Consider the following 16514-nt stretch of genomic DNA (forward strand, 5'->3'; position numbering starts at 1 on the left):
CCGTCTACAAGTGAAAGTATCATTGTAACGCAGCCCAAAAAGTCGGATGAGAAATTTAGATATAGCGAAACTTAGGGCTTAAAATGAAATTTCTCATGAAAATAACTCACTCATCGATTAAATGTACCAAGAAATAACTGAAATTATCAGTATATGCTTGTGGAGATTGTTGAGTTTCAATTGAGGTCATTAACAGATCAGTGTTAAACCACCATTGAAAAGCTGGAAGCACAGGACGAACATTTCGTTTCGTGCGCACTGTGCATCTACGACCATGCAATTGGTAATCGAACCCGGGACCCCCAGTTTTGCTCACTAACGACTAACCTTTAAACCCCTGAGCCGTCATCCAACAGTGTTAATGTCTAATTTTAACCGATCCATGATATTGCGCGACTGTCCTCGATTGTCTTCAATGAGTAATTACATCATACCAGACACGGTTGATAACTGAACATTTAAAATGTTGAGGATAGCGTCAGACATTACAATTCATTGGTAACAGTTATGTCAAGTTAATCATATCAATTGAAGTTCGTTATAAAATTGAAAACGTCGGTACTTTCTGTATTCTATTTTTGTTTAATAATACTTAAATCACAACAGATTTTTGAATTATCTCATTTTGACTGTTTGTTTGTGTTTTTTAGTACCGATTAAGTGAAAATAAAATTTACTGATTTCTTGCTGGTTTTTTTATTTTTCGATTGAAACTGATTATTAAAACGATTAGTGAATAGTTTGACTGATACTGACAGGTGTCTCATCTTATTTTTCTGTGTTCTGGTACGTCTCTTGTTGACTGTAATCACAAACTAATCGGGTGAAATTGAATAAAACACAGTCTATTTAAACTATGATAAAATCTGTTGTAGCGTAAACTTTTCAGATTCGAAATTTCAATCCCATTCTAGCGGTATTCAATGATTCGGTTTTTGTTTATTGAAGTAACAATTTACGCAGCCACATAAAGACAACTTCATATCTCATTGAAATCATGAATCGATATGTTATATTACCGTTGAAAATCTGGAAGCACCGGACAGCCGCTTCGTCCTAGTATGCGACTACTCAACAGTGTGCAGTAATGACCTCGTAACCAAATATCTGAAATTAGGACCCTCGGTCTCGTGCACGAACACAAACTCTGGACTACTGAGCCGCCATTCAATAATGTTGAAGTCTAACCTTAATCAATCCACGAGCTAGCCAGTATCGAGTGCGGGACAGTTACATAGAAGACAATCAAATTGGTCTGGCTGTGCTGTGGATTGATTAAGGTTAGACATTAGTACCATTAGATTCCGGCTCAGTGATGAAGAGGTTAAGCATCGTTGTGCAAGACCACAGGCCCTGAGTTCAACTCCCGGTTGCGTGGTCGTAGATGCGCACCGCTGAGTAGTCACATACTAAGACAAAACGGCCGTTCAGTGCTTTTAGGTTTTCAATATTGATCGATTCATGAGTTGAATGAAATTCAACAATCTCCACAACCCCATACTGAAGACTTCATATATGTTCTAAATATTTTAAAACTTCACAAATAATCAAGTTTTTAAGTTCTTCAGTCAACTTGGTATGAATACTTTATGGGGGCATTTCTATCTATTCAGTCAAAGCAATTATGCGCCACACTTTTCGAACAATTTCATCAGTAGTTAATTATTTTCAAAATGAAAAATAATGACAGCTTTATATATTAAAGGTGTTTATGCTTTACATAAAAGTGTAGGTGTATGCAAGGACAGATTAGACAGCAAGTGACTGAATTATTTATTTAAAATCAAACTTTCAACAAAAGTACAGAGATGAGTTTAAAACAACCGAGAGGAATTTTCAGTCATCTCTCAGTCAATTAAGAAGTAGCTTTCAATAATGAATAGTTTAGGAAGAAGAAAATAATAATATTACGAAATGTAAACATATTTTATCTATTTATTAAATCGATTAAAGTTCTCAACAGGTTGTTTTTGGCCGTAGATTTTCTGTTTTCTCAAACCATTTTATGAATCCGAATAGATTTTTAATAGTTCCAAAATATTGTCATTTTCGGTTAGATATTCAAAGTTAAGATTAAAAGGGTTTAGAGTTATGGTTTTCATCATGAAATAACATCAACTATAATGTAAGTGTGCTTTGTAGAGCCATATATAAAAGTCAACTTCACTAAGAAACTCAAGAGATGTTTTGTTTTTGGTTCTTCCACAAAATATGGTGCCACTGTGGTGTATGCTACTTGTGTTGATAGATACATGTAGTATGTAGCACCAGTCGGAAGTGGAATACCTGGCAACAGAAGATTGAGAAGATCTAATTGAAGAGAACAGGAATGAAGACAGATGGTGATTGTAATAACAAAAGAATTTAAAAAATTACAGAGCATCTAAAGGACAACTGATGGAAGATATACAAATTATGAATTCAATGTATGGTTTCCATATTTTATGAAAACACTGTAATTTTGAGATTTGCATTAATCAATTAATTGATTATCCCTACTTGAGTTCTCGTTTACTACACAACCAGATTAAGATTTATTTCGGAATTACGCTCTTAGAGTTATGATTTAAGGCTAGTGTCGATTCACCTTTTTTATATATAATCTACAGAGACAGAACTGAGCATCCGATACGTTTAACACTAACATTTTTAACGTTTGATGACAAAAAATAAGTTTTGCTTTATCATTTTATACGTTCTGAGCAATGAACAAAGGTATTTCTACTCTTCCTTACATATAATATACCAATTTTGCTTAAAAACGTGTAAAGGTCGTTTTCCTCATTCTGGTTGAGTTATCCTCGAAGCGTACTTTTTAATGAGTTTTTTAGTGGTAGGAGGTTGAAAATTTAAAAGATATCATATTAATTAGTAATTACATTTCTACTATAACGACAACTATTTTTAACTGATTGATGAGGTGGTAATCAGCGTCACATATGTTTCATCATTCAGCAGTCGTAGGACCCAATCAATTCACTAAGACTAGTGATTATAATGCAACTTGATCGATAGAATTCAATGTTCTCTAACTATCAGAAAAACATAACATTGGTCATTACTAAGTGAATCATCAACAGCGAATTTCCCAACTATACATGGAGTCACTTATGAACAACATAACTAAGTGGTGATGTCTCAGACAGAATGACCCACATTTGAATCCTACAGGTAGTGTCAGGTCCCCCCAATTCGTTGGATAACTCTTGTTGAGAAATGTTAACCAATGTGAAACCTAGGTTATTAATTTCAAGCAAACTACTTCCAAACATCTGATATAAGTAACAAGTATAAAAAGAAAGGAACTAGTCATGTAAGATTCAGTAAGATATCCATAATTTAGTGATAATATTAATTTTTTTATGGTTCAGTGTCCATTTAACTCAGTCTGCTTCGGTATACATAATCAGATAATAATACATAGAAAGTGTATACCTAAACCATATACATAAACATATAATTCACTCTTAAGTTTTATTGATAATGAATAAATACTAATAGTGGTAATAGTTATTATTAGTATAATCATTAGTAGTAGTAGTAGTATTGTGAGTAATAGTAACGGTTCTAGTAGTGATAGTAGTATTAGTGTGAGTAGTAGTAGTAGTATTGTTTAATTTATGTTCCTTCCTTTGCTATATCGGAAAGAAATATGAATCACTAATCAAATAACTTAATAAAATCTCTCAACGTAATATATTTTATAAACAATACACTGCACCGTAATAATACATGGATACAATGGGATGAAAAGGTAAAATTACATTATTTTACTCATTGTGTCTTTTTATTCAGCATTACTTCCGTTTGTTTAATTCAATATAATAATAATAATAACCCAGTGTAGTGTTTGTTTTGTTTTTCCAGATTATAATATTGTTCGTATTGAATTCATATGAATTATTTTTAGCCTAACATGCAATATGTGACTTAAGGCTATATCGAGCCAATCCGTACAGGATGCTTATATATGCCAACATGAGACAGATCAATTGTAGTCCTAAATAACAATGGGGAGATACAAGTAGAACAATATCAAGTGAATGCAATATGTGATTTTATAATAATTTTGGATGTTTTTTTTCACTTATATGATTTTACTCAAATTAATAAACAAATTGGGTATATAATCAATTTATAAATGAGGGCATTTTAGATTAGGGTCATCGTCATGTTCTACGCTTAATAAATCTTTATTTGTACCATTCCGTCGTGATGTTCATAATTCGTGTTGAAGGAATTGCAGTGATTCTTCGTTTCCTTTTCAAATATAGGTAATATGCGATGCGAATATAACATAAATCAATATGTATTTCTATCATTTTTTTGCATTTACAATAAGTTGTTCAGTCAGCAAATTTTCTTTCTAGCCTATTTAAAAAGGAATATCATTATTAACTTTCCAATGTTTCTTGAAAAAGTTTTAAGAATCACAGAAAAGATTAGAGACGCTTCGTCTAACCATCGTTCAATAGAAATTTTTCAAAGAGTTATACAGAAACAATAGGCTATGTAGCATAATCTGACAAGATAATAACCAGTCTTGTTGGCATGTTTCCGGAACATTTAAACTTATCAAAGTTACAAATAAAACTACAAATATCCTTGCTTTCTGTTTATTAACTTATCTTGGAAGTAAAGCCTACCTTCATACTTCCCGCCTTTTGTTTTCTGATCAACTTAAAAGTACCGTAGATTTCTTGGGGATTAGGAGGCGTTTTGAAAAGTTTTTGTCAAGTATCTAAGTATTAGACGTGTAAAATACAGTATTTCTTTCATCAGATCAAGTTTTTACTATAAAAAAAAGATTTTTTTCCCTCTTATCCTCATATTTTATTAATGTGATCACTATTGTTGAGATTAATTTTCTTCCCTTAACTCTCTCGCTTGTGCACATGATCACATATCCGTATACACAATAAATAAGTATGTTCAAACTAAAATCTCTTATCTACAATGGAACATTAATATGATAATGAGCAATAACAGTAATAGTTTTATCAAACACTTCAATCATTCATTTATTTATCTGTCAGATAGGCTTAAATAGTGCAAAGTGAACTTGACAGGATGAATATATATATATGTTCATAGTGAATGGCGCCGTTGAAGTGAAAACTGTTGACAATTGAATGGAACTTTCATTCATTATCTCTGTATAGAACGAGGTTGCTATTGTCATTTATGATAATTATCATGATAGAATAATATAAGCTTTTCTAACGAACGAAAATTGATACTAAAATTAGAACAGGTATTTCTCTTTATTATAGGACATTATAATGAAGTGTAAATAATGTCCTAATAGCATTCAATTTCACTATAGATTGTAATTAATTTATGTAAATAAATAAATAAATAAATATCAGTCGTTATTACAGTGGGTTTTGGAGACCAGTAGATCTGGTTTCACAGTATAGATTGCATTTGGTTAGATAATCAGTGAAAATTAGGAAGTACAGGACAACCATTTTGCCTTAGTTTATAACACTTCGGTGGTGTGCAACTACAACCCTAACATGTTAAGGTTTCAAAGTAAACCTCTATCAGGCGTGAGATAAATATTACCAATGACAGTCGATAATAATTGTGCAGTACCTCAAATAGACTGAAGCCTGGAATGTAGTTATGTTTATTAAAAATAAACCTCAATGAGGAAATCAGATCTCATTGATAAATCAATATATTCAGTCATGATTTCATTTTATTGCCTAGTGAGCGGATTACAGAATTCATATCCTTTACTTAACTATCTTTTAAATAATATTTAATCACGTCTCTTCTTGCATAGACAATGCTTTCACGATCGAAATTACGAACAGGTCTTAGCTAGACCACCATTGAAGACTTGGAAGCACTGGACAGTTGTTTCTTCCTAACATGGGACTCCACAACAGTGAGCATCAACGACCCTTACTCAGGATTCGAATGTAAGACATTTGATCTAACTCATGAACGCATGGAAATACTACAATCTCTACAAATCTCCCATACTAATGTGCACTACCAAACAAGTATTCATCTGTCAATCTGTCTTCTACCATCTAATTATTCAGGAGTTTTATGTCACCAGTCACTTAACCCATAGTCTAAACAATTATCATATACCATGATAATTCTTTATCACAAATGGTAACTGAAATAGGATCTTAAATCTCGTGGAAAAATCGAAAGAATTCATAACATATAGGTTAGACAAAATATAACAGTCAGTATCCAATCTCTTTATTTGTTGATTGTAACGATTACAAATCCAACAGCTGTGCTAATTATTAGTTATCGCTTGATATACCAACATAATTCCCATGTATTCATTCTAAATCAAGCAGTAAATATTCATGGGGATCAAGTGAGTGCTACAATTTTCAAAATTCCACTGATTAATCATTTATCATTTGAAATCAACGTCGAATTGAATGATTCTTTATAGGATATTTATTTATTATAATGAATATGAATAGTATAATTGAGAAATCTGACTTCACTATTGGTAATACATTAGTTCAACTGAAAATTCTAATCTAGATCCAGGAAAAACAATCACCCTCTAAATTTAACTTATTCCGAAAGAGTAATTCAACAAATTTTTTTGTTTTATTTTGTTTTCGTTTTCATTTCTCAGACTTTTTCAACACAGTCATTACACTCAGACATGATAATTGAATAGTGTTCTTAGTTGGTTTATATTGGCGCCATTGAATCATAATTCAATGTTTAAAACAAATGTTATCTATATGGTTATATTAATTAATAGATTATTAACATTTGAATGTTTGTCAATCATTTACATTTTGTATGAACATGATAATTTTTGGAGACAAAAGAAAAGATACAATAAATTAAATAAAGATTGAATACTTAAAACTTCTATTGAACATCGTCTTGAATTCTATTTAAGCTGCTTGTTGTACACTATTGGATTATTTGAATTAGAAATCATGGGAAGTATAGGGCTTGAGTCCCAGTGTGTACTTCAACATTGAAATCCAAATACTTTTAGCTTGCAAGTAGTACATTAGATTTAGTATAAATTATCATAAACTTTTCTAATTTTAGTCCATAAACAAATAACCTAAATTTTGATCATTCTCTTAACGGAATCTAACAAGATATTATTAAATGAACTTTAATTGAAAGGGTTTTGAGGAAACTGACTCAATGTATGGGTTGTATTCATTATAGGTTGATCTCACTTGTGCAACCATAGGAAACTAGGTAAACCAAACAGTAGTTTTGTCCTAGCACATACCTATGACTTAGCCAGGGATCGAATCTGGGATCTTCAGACTTCATAGTAAACACTTATCCATTAGAATTCCTTAGACATAGTTCAGTAGTACAGTTCCAACTTTAACCAATTTATGATATAACGGAACAACCGTACGATCTCATTAGTAACAACTATCTTACTCTAAACATGTTTAAACCCCACCATTTTAATCAAAGGTTTGATTTTAAGCGAAAATTTTAAGAATTTCATACTAGAATAAAACAGCTATCTAGTGTTCACATGTATTCGACGATACTTCAACTAATATTAATCTATGATGAATATAATCTACAATTTAAATAGAATAGTCAAATCATTCAAATTTATCATTGGATAACATTACGGTATATGGTTGATTAAAACTGACTGAGCATTGAGATTTGAGAAAGGTGATGTAAATTACCATGTAAAAACAGATTAACTACGTAAATAGATCGAAAAAATTTAATTTAAAAAAACACATTTTTATCAGTAACCATAATACAAATTGTTAACTGATTGACTGAATGACAAACCGAGCAAAAATATAATCACTTCATGATACACCCCTCAAAAAAAGTATTATATATAGGGGAAATTGAAATCGAGAGTTTGCGTTTAAATTTCGACAAACTACAGAGTGAACTGGTAAAAAAACAAAGTGGATATGACAGGATAGCGATGAAAATCATATGAGTTTCTAGTTAAAATATAATTACATTTATGACAATTGTAATAAGTTTTGTTTTAGACTATGTAACTAATGAATTTTACACTACAGGCTGATTTCAATTGAGATCATGAACCGATTAATGTTAGACCACCATTGGAAACCTGGAAGCACCGGACGACCATTTCGTCTTATTGTGGGGCTCCTCAGCAGTGCGCATCTACGATCCCGTTCGCGGGGTTCGAACCCAGGGCCTTCAGTCTCACGCGCGGACGCTTAACCTACTGGATCACTGAGCCGGCATCCAACAGCATTAATGTTTAACCTCAGTCGATCCATGACCTTGCTCAACCCTTTATCCATTGTCTGAGATGAATAAATGTCTCCACCAGACACAGATTGGACTGCACTGGTCACGGCTTCTCACTAGAACTCTAAGAAATTTATCTTGATGCTAGTTAATAGTGAGCATATAATTATTATCAGAGTTGATGAAGTGTTGCAAAAGATCATGGATTGGTTGAAGTTAGATATTTACACCGTTGGATGATAGCTCAGTGGTCTAGATGTTAAACGTTCACGACCGATGGTCCTGCGCTAAAGCCCCACGTGTGGGAACGTGTACGCGCAATTCTTAGTAGTTCCATACTAGGACGAAACGGCTGTCTAGTGCTTCTAGGTTTTTCATGATAGTCTGGCTTTAATTGATTCATGAATTCAAGTATAAATCACTTAAATCCCCACAAAGCCCCCTTCTAATCATAATTTTATTGTTACATCGTCTCAGCTTCTAAATTTCTTCATCGAAACTAAAATAGAATAAATAACGTTTAAGACGTAAGTTCAACATAAATAATTTACAGGTATATTTGTATTTTATATCACAGACCAACTGAAGTGCTATGATAGAAAGACAAGCCAAAATTTGATTGATTTACTCATTATGAGTTTTGCTCAAAATTACTTCCGTTTTGATTCAATATGATGATCATTCAGTGTTGTATTTGTTTTGTTTTCTCGTATGATATTTTATTTTGTAGAATATACGATATTCTTGTATTCCATTGACATAAACTATGCTCAGTCTGTGATTTGTTATATATGTGATTTCATCCTAATTATTAATCAAAATGGGTGTACAATCAATATATAAATGAGTGCATTTTCTACTAGAGTTGTCTTCTTCGTCGACGTCGTCGTGTTTTGGGGTTAATAAATCTTTACTTATACCAGTCTTTCTGTCCTTACTTTCGCATCGTGGGAATAGCGGAGGTCCCTCCTTTCGAGTATAAGTGATAAGCGTTTTCGACACAACAATCAGCGACGATCAGATATAAAATGTAGCATTAAACGACAACACAATCAGCATTCAACTGACAAGTTATGACATGAAGTTAGAATTATGAATCGTTTTGTCCTAATTTGACTAAGGGTAACAAGCTCTATGTTAGCTCTGAAATTCCTACTCTTAATACCTTCCTGAGTTGTAAATAAGCAGTCTTGAATAATTTCATACCAGAAGAAAATGGTTATTCATTTTCATTTATTTTTTGTATAACCACTGATAACCATATAGCAGTGAAGTGCTATTTAACCTTTGTATAGTACTTCATAACGTTGTGTATTCTCAAACCCATATGAAATGAAACAACATAACTTCTGAATTATCTCAGACATCATAGTACATTTAGATCATTGTATCTGAATCATAGCTTTGTTAGTAATTAGCTTCATGAATGATTCATGTAATTCTTGTGAGAAGCTGTGACCAACAGAATCCAAACATGTTCTGAGTGATACAGATATACATTGATTATATTGTATGACGATTGGACTTTATTATAAATTAGTTGAAACTTATATCACTCAATTCAAACTCAATAACCCAAATATTGTCATGATCGTTTTAAGACTTAATGATCCCGAGATTCGATTACTTATATGGAGTCATACATGAGTAAATATTATTGAGACATATCTAATTAATACAAAATAGTTGTTCAGTAATGCCTGATTTTCAGTACTATTCCATTTGAGATTAGTCTATGACTCGAACTCCTTTTTTTTCAAATTGAATACTGTCGACAAATTCCACCCCTCCATATATTTACAATTTCTGTTTCTGGGGTATATTTTTAATATATTAGAAGAAAAAATACACAAAGATATTTTATGACTGTATAGAATACAGACTTTGTCGTCTTGTTTTTAGATTTTGATTGTAAATTAAATCCTATAATTGACTTATTTATTTATTATTCTAATATTGTAATGAATTGTAATGCATTATACATATAATCAGTCAATCATCTGTTAGTAACCAATTTTCTAACTGTCATTTATCTTATTAACAAAGAAACAATAATAATTAATTGTCTCTTAATACTATTTCATTCTAATTCCCTAATGTTTCACTGAATTTTTTGGCTCATCGAAAAAAAACGTAACTGAAGGTGATGAGTTACTAACAGTAAAACCTAATGAATTTATATTTATTGTTCAGGGGTGAATAATACAAACCAATTGGATCACTTAACGGTGATCCTATTTCACCTCTCTAATTATCTTCGTGTAGTCAAAGTATATTACAGAGTTGAGTGAAATTTTCCAACTATATATCTATAGGCAAAGATGGATAGTGGCTAGCAGTGGAATCCAGGACTCGCGTTTCGTCTCATTTGGGACTCGTCAGTTGGATTTACCTGCATCTCAGAGTTGATGTTCACTCTGGGACGAAACGCGCATCCTGGATTCCACTGCTAGCCACTATCCATCTTTACTTATAATGCTAGTAAATTAACGCAATATCGAGGCAATACGCACAGTATGCACATACGCCAATAAGAGACTGATCAATTGCAGTCCTAAACATTCAAGTAAAACAATACCAAGTGAATCATATATCTATAGGCTCTTTCTAGTTCCAAATATTTTACAAAAATCAATAGCACTGTACACCTAATTCAAACCTTTCCGTTTAACTTAGGTAAAGATGATATGACAAAATCAAAAGAGTAATATTTTAGTCAGTATGAAAATCGATCAGTATGATATTGCAAAAGTGTGCTCATATAAAATAAAACGTTATTGATCAACAGATATTAACTACTTTTCAGTTTAGATTAGATAAATCTGAGTGTGAGATGGTGGAGAAGATTTGTAGCTCAGGTGGATGATTTCGGTGGAGTTTTGTTCTCTGAGCTGGATGGTTTGGTCGTGGAGCTTTCATCGTTCTTCTGATTGAAATCATCAGCACAAACTTCTATCTGAAGTTCGTGCTGATGATGTCGTTCAGAAGAATGATGAAAGCTCCACGACCAAACCATCCAGCTCAGAGAATTAATCTGAGTGTTGATTTAACTGTAAACAAACTCTATAAAAAGTAATGCATTCGCTTATCAATCTGACATATTTTGGCTGTTAAATTAATTCATATCACCAGTCTTTGTGTTCTCACTACGGGTTATAAAATTTAGAGTTTCCAGTACCAAGCAAAAATCAGTTAAACGTTTCATAAACACAACAAGTAACAGAAATAATAAATTGTATATTTAGTATGCATTTAGCAGTGGAACTTCAGGATCCTCATTTTACTCTATTTATGATTTGTTAGTTGGATGTACTTGCATCCTGTTGTTACTATCCAAATTGAAAATCAAATCTAGTAAATTTTTCTTCATAAAGTAACATTTTATTTACCAATCTGTAATTTCCTCCTGTTTGTATTCAATTACTATTTTCTTCTATGCATCATATGTAAATTGCATTGATATAGCTTTTAATCACAAGTTTTAAATCATAACTGCTAGATTTCACTGTTAGCCGTATATTAGATATGATAAGACTTGTAAATAAAGATTATTTTAAGAAAATACATTTAGAATACTCACATGCACATAGAGATTCATCATCATGCGGTATCGAATATCAGCAACAAGAAAGTGCAAACAATTACTGATTATTGATTAGAAATACAATACAATTATCATGGGTTAAATATTTAATAGGATTCATAAATTGCATATTGAGTTTTTATCACTTGTTAAGGCCAGGAACTGTGATTTGAAGACTGAAATGTACAACAAAGAATTTTAGAAATGTTTTGTAGAAATCATTTCTGACACTAATGGTATATGATTTTAATAAATTACCATGTAATAGATTAAAGCTCATTGAGGTTACTAACCGACCTAAGCTAGATAACCTTTGAAAACGAGAGGATACAAAGCAGTTACTTTGTCCTTTATTGATTAAAAGTTAGTTTCACTAACCAACAGACCGTTAGTTCATCCGCAGAATATAATTACTATTCATTTTATATTAGTCATTAATTTATTATGTGATATATCGTTTTCAACGAAATTAAAGTATAAGAAGGGGTTTTGTAGAGATTGTAGTAATTTAAACAGATGAGATCATGAAACAATTGAAGCTAGATCACCATGGAAAACCTGGAAGTCTTGAGAATTATTATTAGCTTGCATGAAAATCATGATATTATGAATAGTGATAAAATGATACATGAGAAAAAAAATTCAGTTTCTATTAATCTCTAAATCCCCTATTTTCAAAAAAAAACATCAATATTAGTAGTAGAAGTAGTAGTGTTATTAGTAGTAGTGTGAGTAAGAGTATTAGTAGTGGAAAGAATAAGAAAAGTGAACTTAGAAGGGTAGGGGAGTAATAATTCTCTTTATTAGAAGTTTACTTAATCGATTATATATCATCATTACTAGTAATTGTAATATTATGTGCTCACAAGAGAATCTCGTGTATAAAATTCTCTGACTAATAACAAATATTTAAATTGTTGCCGTCCTATAATTCCTAACACCCCCCATCCTTCTAAACCATTTCTGTTGCTTGCTATATTTTGTATTATTTAATTGTATACAATATGTTTAAAATAAAGTGAAAAATTATAAATTTGGAAGAAACAATTTTAATTTTATCACCATTCAATGTGTTCATTACCGACTATTTGTTATTCTTCTTTTTGTTAAAATATTGTTGAATATAATGATACGTGTACTAATTCATTATTATTATTATTATGTTTATCATAGTGATTGATATAAGGATGTTCATCTATAAGCTTTTTGTTACTGTATCCCTTTTGAAATCAATTGAGGTGGAAATCGTTTTTCTTTGTTGTTGTTTTGTTTTATAGTACTCTACTATATTATCCACATCCACAACCACACTCTTGTTTGTGTGTTTGTGTGCGTATACATGCACTCATGTGTGTATAAGCTCGTAAATATAAATAAGGTTAAGTAACAATTATTTTATGCACAAGTGCATTTTTGTCTTTTTATTTTGCATTACACATAATAATCTAAAAATTTTCTTATAGAATAAAGAAAAATGTCGAGAATGATAACAAAGAAATGATACAGATAACTTTTGTATTGTAACAAATTCTTTTTTCCTGGTATATAGAGAAGAAAACAAGGAGTAAGGGAATAAATGGTATGAAGAATTCTCACAATTGATTGATCACTGGGTGGTGATCAATGTCATGTGTGTCAAGTCCTTATTTAGTGCAGATCGAATGCTATCGACCATGTTGCAATGTGGCCACCAGTCTAGGTGACTCGACACTGCGGGCACTATATATTGAGATTAGATGGTGGTTGGAGGTGGTCGACAGGAAACTCTGGGTAGCTCAGTGATAACGTCTCTGACTGTGAAGCTGGGTGACACGAGATCGAATCAGCCAGGGAGCACCAGTTCCCTCAAGATTACAGGTACACCTTGCTGACGAGTGGCAAGTAACACGAAACCCGGGTCCAGAGTTTCCTGTCGACTACCTCCAACCACCATCTGATATGAAGAATCCTATCATATGGTCTTGTTGGAATTCTTTCAATAATGAATTATCTGGTGATTATTATTTTTTTCTTTTTGAGGATCTTTATCTTATCAATGTTAAAAAATACTAAATAAATTAATGTTACCTAGCCAATAGCTATAATTCATGAATATGTTGTAGACATATTTATTGAGGTTTCACAGATTGAAATCATGAGTCAATTGAAGCCAGACCACCATGGAAAACCTGGAAGCACTGGACGGCCGTTTCGTCCTATTGTGAGACTCCTCACCAGTGAGCATCCACGATCCCGCACCCCGTGAGATTCGAACCCAGGACCTATCAGTCTCGCGCCAGGCGCTTAACCACTAGACCACTGAGTTGGCCGGCATCCAATAGTGTTAATGTCTAACTTCAACCAATCCACGAAGGTTCAAAGGTAGGGATAGAGATTTATGATTTGAATTAAGAGTTTATAGTTGAGATTTAGAAAAATAGGGTTTATATTGTAAAATTTTATTCATAGTAAATAGTAAGAACTCAGTATTTCATGCGTTTAACAGTACGACTTCCATGTTGCAGCAAGAAAGTATGAGTTTTTCAATTATCATTTTTAACATTTTGAGCATTTTACAAAAGTATTTTGTACCGCTTGTCTTACACAAACTAAGATATACAGTATATATTTTAAAATTTGATGCAAAACTTAAGAGTCATTCTCAACTTAGATTGGCTTACTTTTACAATTTATTTAAAATATTTTCACTTCATTTTCATATTGGTTGTTTGGATCTTGATATTGATGTTTAGGTTTGTAATCGATCAGTCTCTTATTGATATATGTGCATCCTGTGCGGATTGCCTTGATATTGCCTTAACTCACAAGAATTATAAGTAAAGATGGATGGCGACCGGCAATGGAACTCAGCCGATGAGTCCTAAAATAGAATGGAACGTGTATCATAGATTCCACTGGTATCCATCATATATCTCTGCTTATATTTTTACTTCGCTTTTCGAAGGTATAAGTATTTATAAACCGGTTTCCAGCTGAAGAAGAAATTAGGGAAAGACGATGGAAATGGATAGGACATACATTACGCGAATCATCAAACTACATCACGAGGCAAGCCCTAACTTGGAATCCTGAAGGGAAGCGGAAAATAGGAAGGCTAAAGAACACATTACGTCTGGAAATAGAAGCAGATATGAAAAGGATGAATAACAACTGGAAGGAGCTGGAAAGGATTGCCCAGGACAGGGTTTGATGGAGAATGCTGGTGAGCGGCCTATGCTCCTTCACGAGGAGTAACAGTCGTAAGTAAGTAAGTAAGTTTTCAATTTTTGTGCAAAAAGAGAAGAGTTACGATCTTAAATCTGATTGCTTTTTCAGTATAATACAGTTTTATCGAAATATCAAATGTATAGTTGATCGTATTCATTTACATTAATTATTAAGATTAGCATTATCTATGCGAATTGCGATCCTATGCCTAACTCAAGTTCAATAAACACAAAACGAATAGTGTAAAGGAAATTATCACACAAAAACTCTTTATACGTCTATGTATTGACTTATCTCTTCTTTATTTTAAAGATTTTAATCATGTTTTATTAGTAACAAACATTACAATTTGATATTATCATTTGAATAGGTTCCCATCAAATGGATTTATTTCTGTGCACATTTATCTTAATTTCACATAATTTGATCATACAATTAAAAGAAACGATAAGGTTTGTGGACTTTTCTTTCTAGTGAGAAAACAGTAGTAGATAAATAATTTTTGTGGATCTGTAAAATTTATTCCTAATACAATGCCACATACTAAACTAGTTTATTTCGATTAAATAAATTATTAGTATAGATGTTGTGGAGATTATTGAGTTTTGATTGAGATCATGAACCGATTGATGTTAGACCACCATTGGAAACCTGGAAGCACTGGACAGCCGTTTCGTCCTAGTATGGGACTCCTCAGCAGTGCTCATCCACGATCCCGCTTGCGGAAAATCACAAATGTACGTCTCATCGTATTTGGTACGAATTATACATATTTAATTTCATTTTAGCATTGTTATTCATACTGGGAGTTGAACTCAGTACCTTTCTCTTCATATAACAGCACATTATCTGCTGAACAACTGAGATCAGATAGCTGTTAGCTTGTTCAATAGGTACGATATCTGTATTGTGACAAGATAAGTCTAACTTTAACTAATAGTGATATAAATTAAATATTTTGGAGATAGAAAATGAACTAGTGAACGGTGGCTAGCAGTGGAATCCAGGACATAAGCTTCATCCTAGTCATTTACAACTATCTATGTTGTTCATTATAGTTTGTTATGCTTGAAGGACCCATAGAATATTAAATATATTCCAACTTTATTAGTTTGATTGAACAATTCAAAGTTCCCTAACAAAAAAAACTCTTATTAAATAATAATTTTCCTAAACATTCCATACTGATGTGAGCAAACACAATTATTGTGTTTTACATAGACTTTATATCACGAACTGGTCTTAATTGGGTTACCATTGAAAATTTGGAAGCACTGGACTTCTGCTCACTTCTTTAAGATAGTTACTCAGAAGTGCTCATTTATTATCACTCAACATAGAATCGAATCCAAGAACTTCAAACCACTGGATAGGGGATATCCAGCTCTACAATCACCTAGTCCTATTTATGATAACTGTTTCACTTCTGAAACATCTGAATTCCCACACACTCATATGTCACTGAACAGTAAAGAAGGTGACATTGCTTGCTTAA

At 32.2% G+C, this 16514-nt stretch overlaps 1 protein-coding gene across 1 annotated transcript in view; it reads right to left on the reverse strand.

Annotated features, from left to right (window-relative positions):
- CDH2_8 (Chromodomain-helicase DNA-binding protein) overlaps window positions 1–16514 on the reverse strand; it is a gene marked incomplete at its 3' end in the record, with an annotated part of 74846 nt that overhangs the window by 37813 nt on the left and 20519 nt on the right. Inside the window, exon 9 of the mRNA XM_051219446.1 lies at window positions 13733–13745. Coding sequence (XP_051065442.1) covers window positions 13733–13745 — 13 coding nt within the window. The remainder of the gene's footprint in view (window positions 1–13732; window positions 13746–16514) is intronic.

The sequence above is a fragment of the Schistosoma haematobium genome, chromosome 6 (assembly GCF_000699445.3).
Source record: "Schistosoma haematobium chromosome 6, whole genome shotgun sequence".
NCBI classification, from domain to species: domain Eukaryota; kingdom Metazoa; phylum Platyhelminthes; class Trematoda; order Strigeidida; family Schistosomatidae; genus Schistosoma; species Schistosoma haematobium.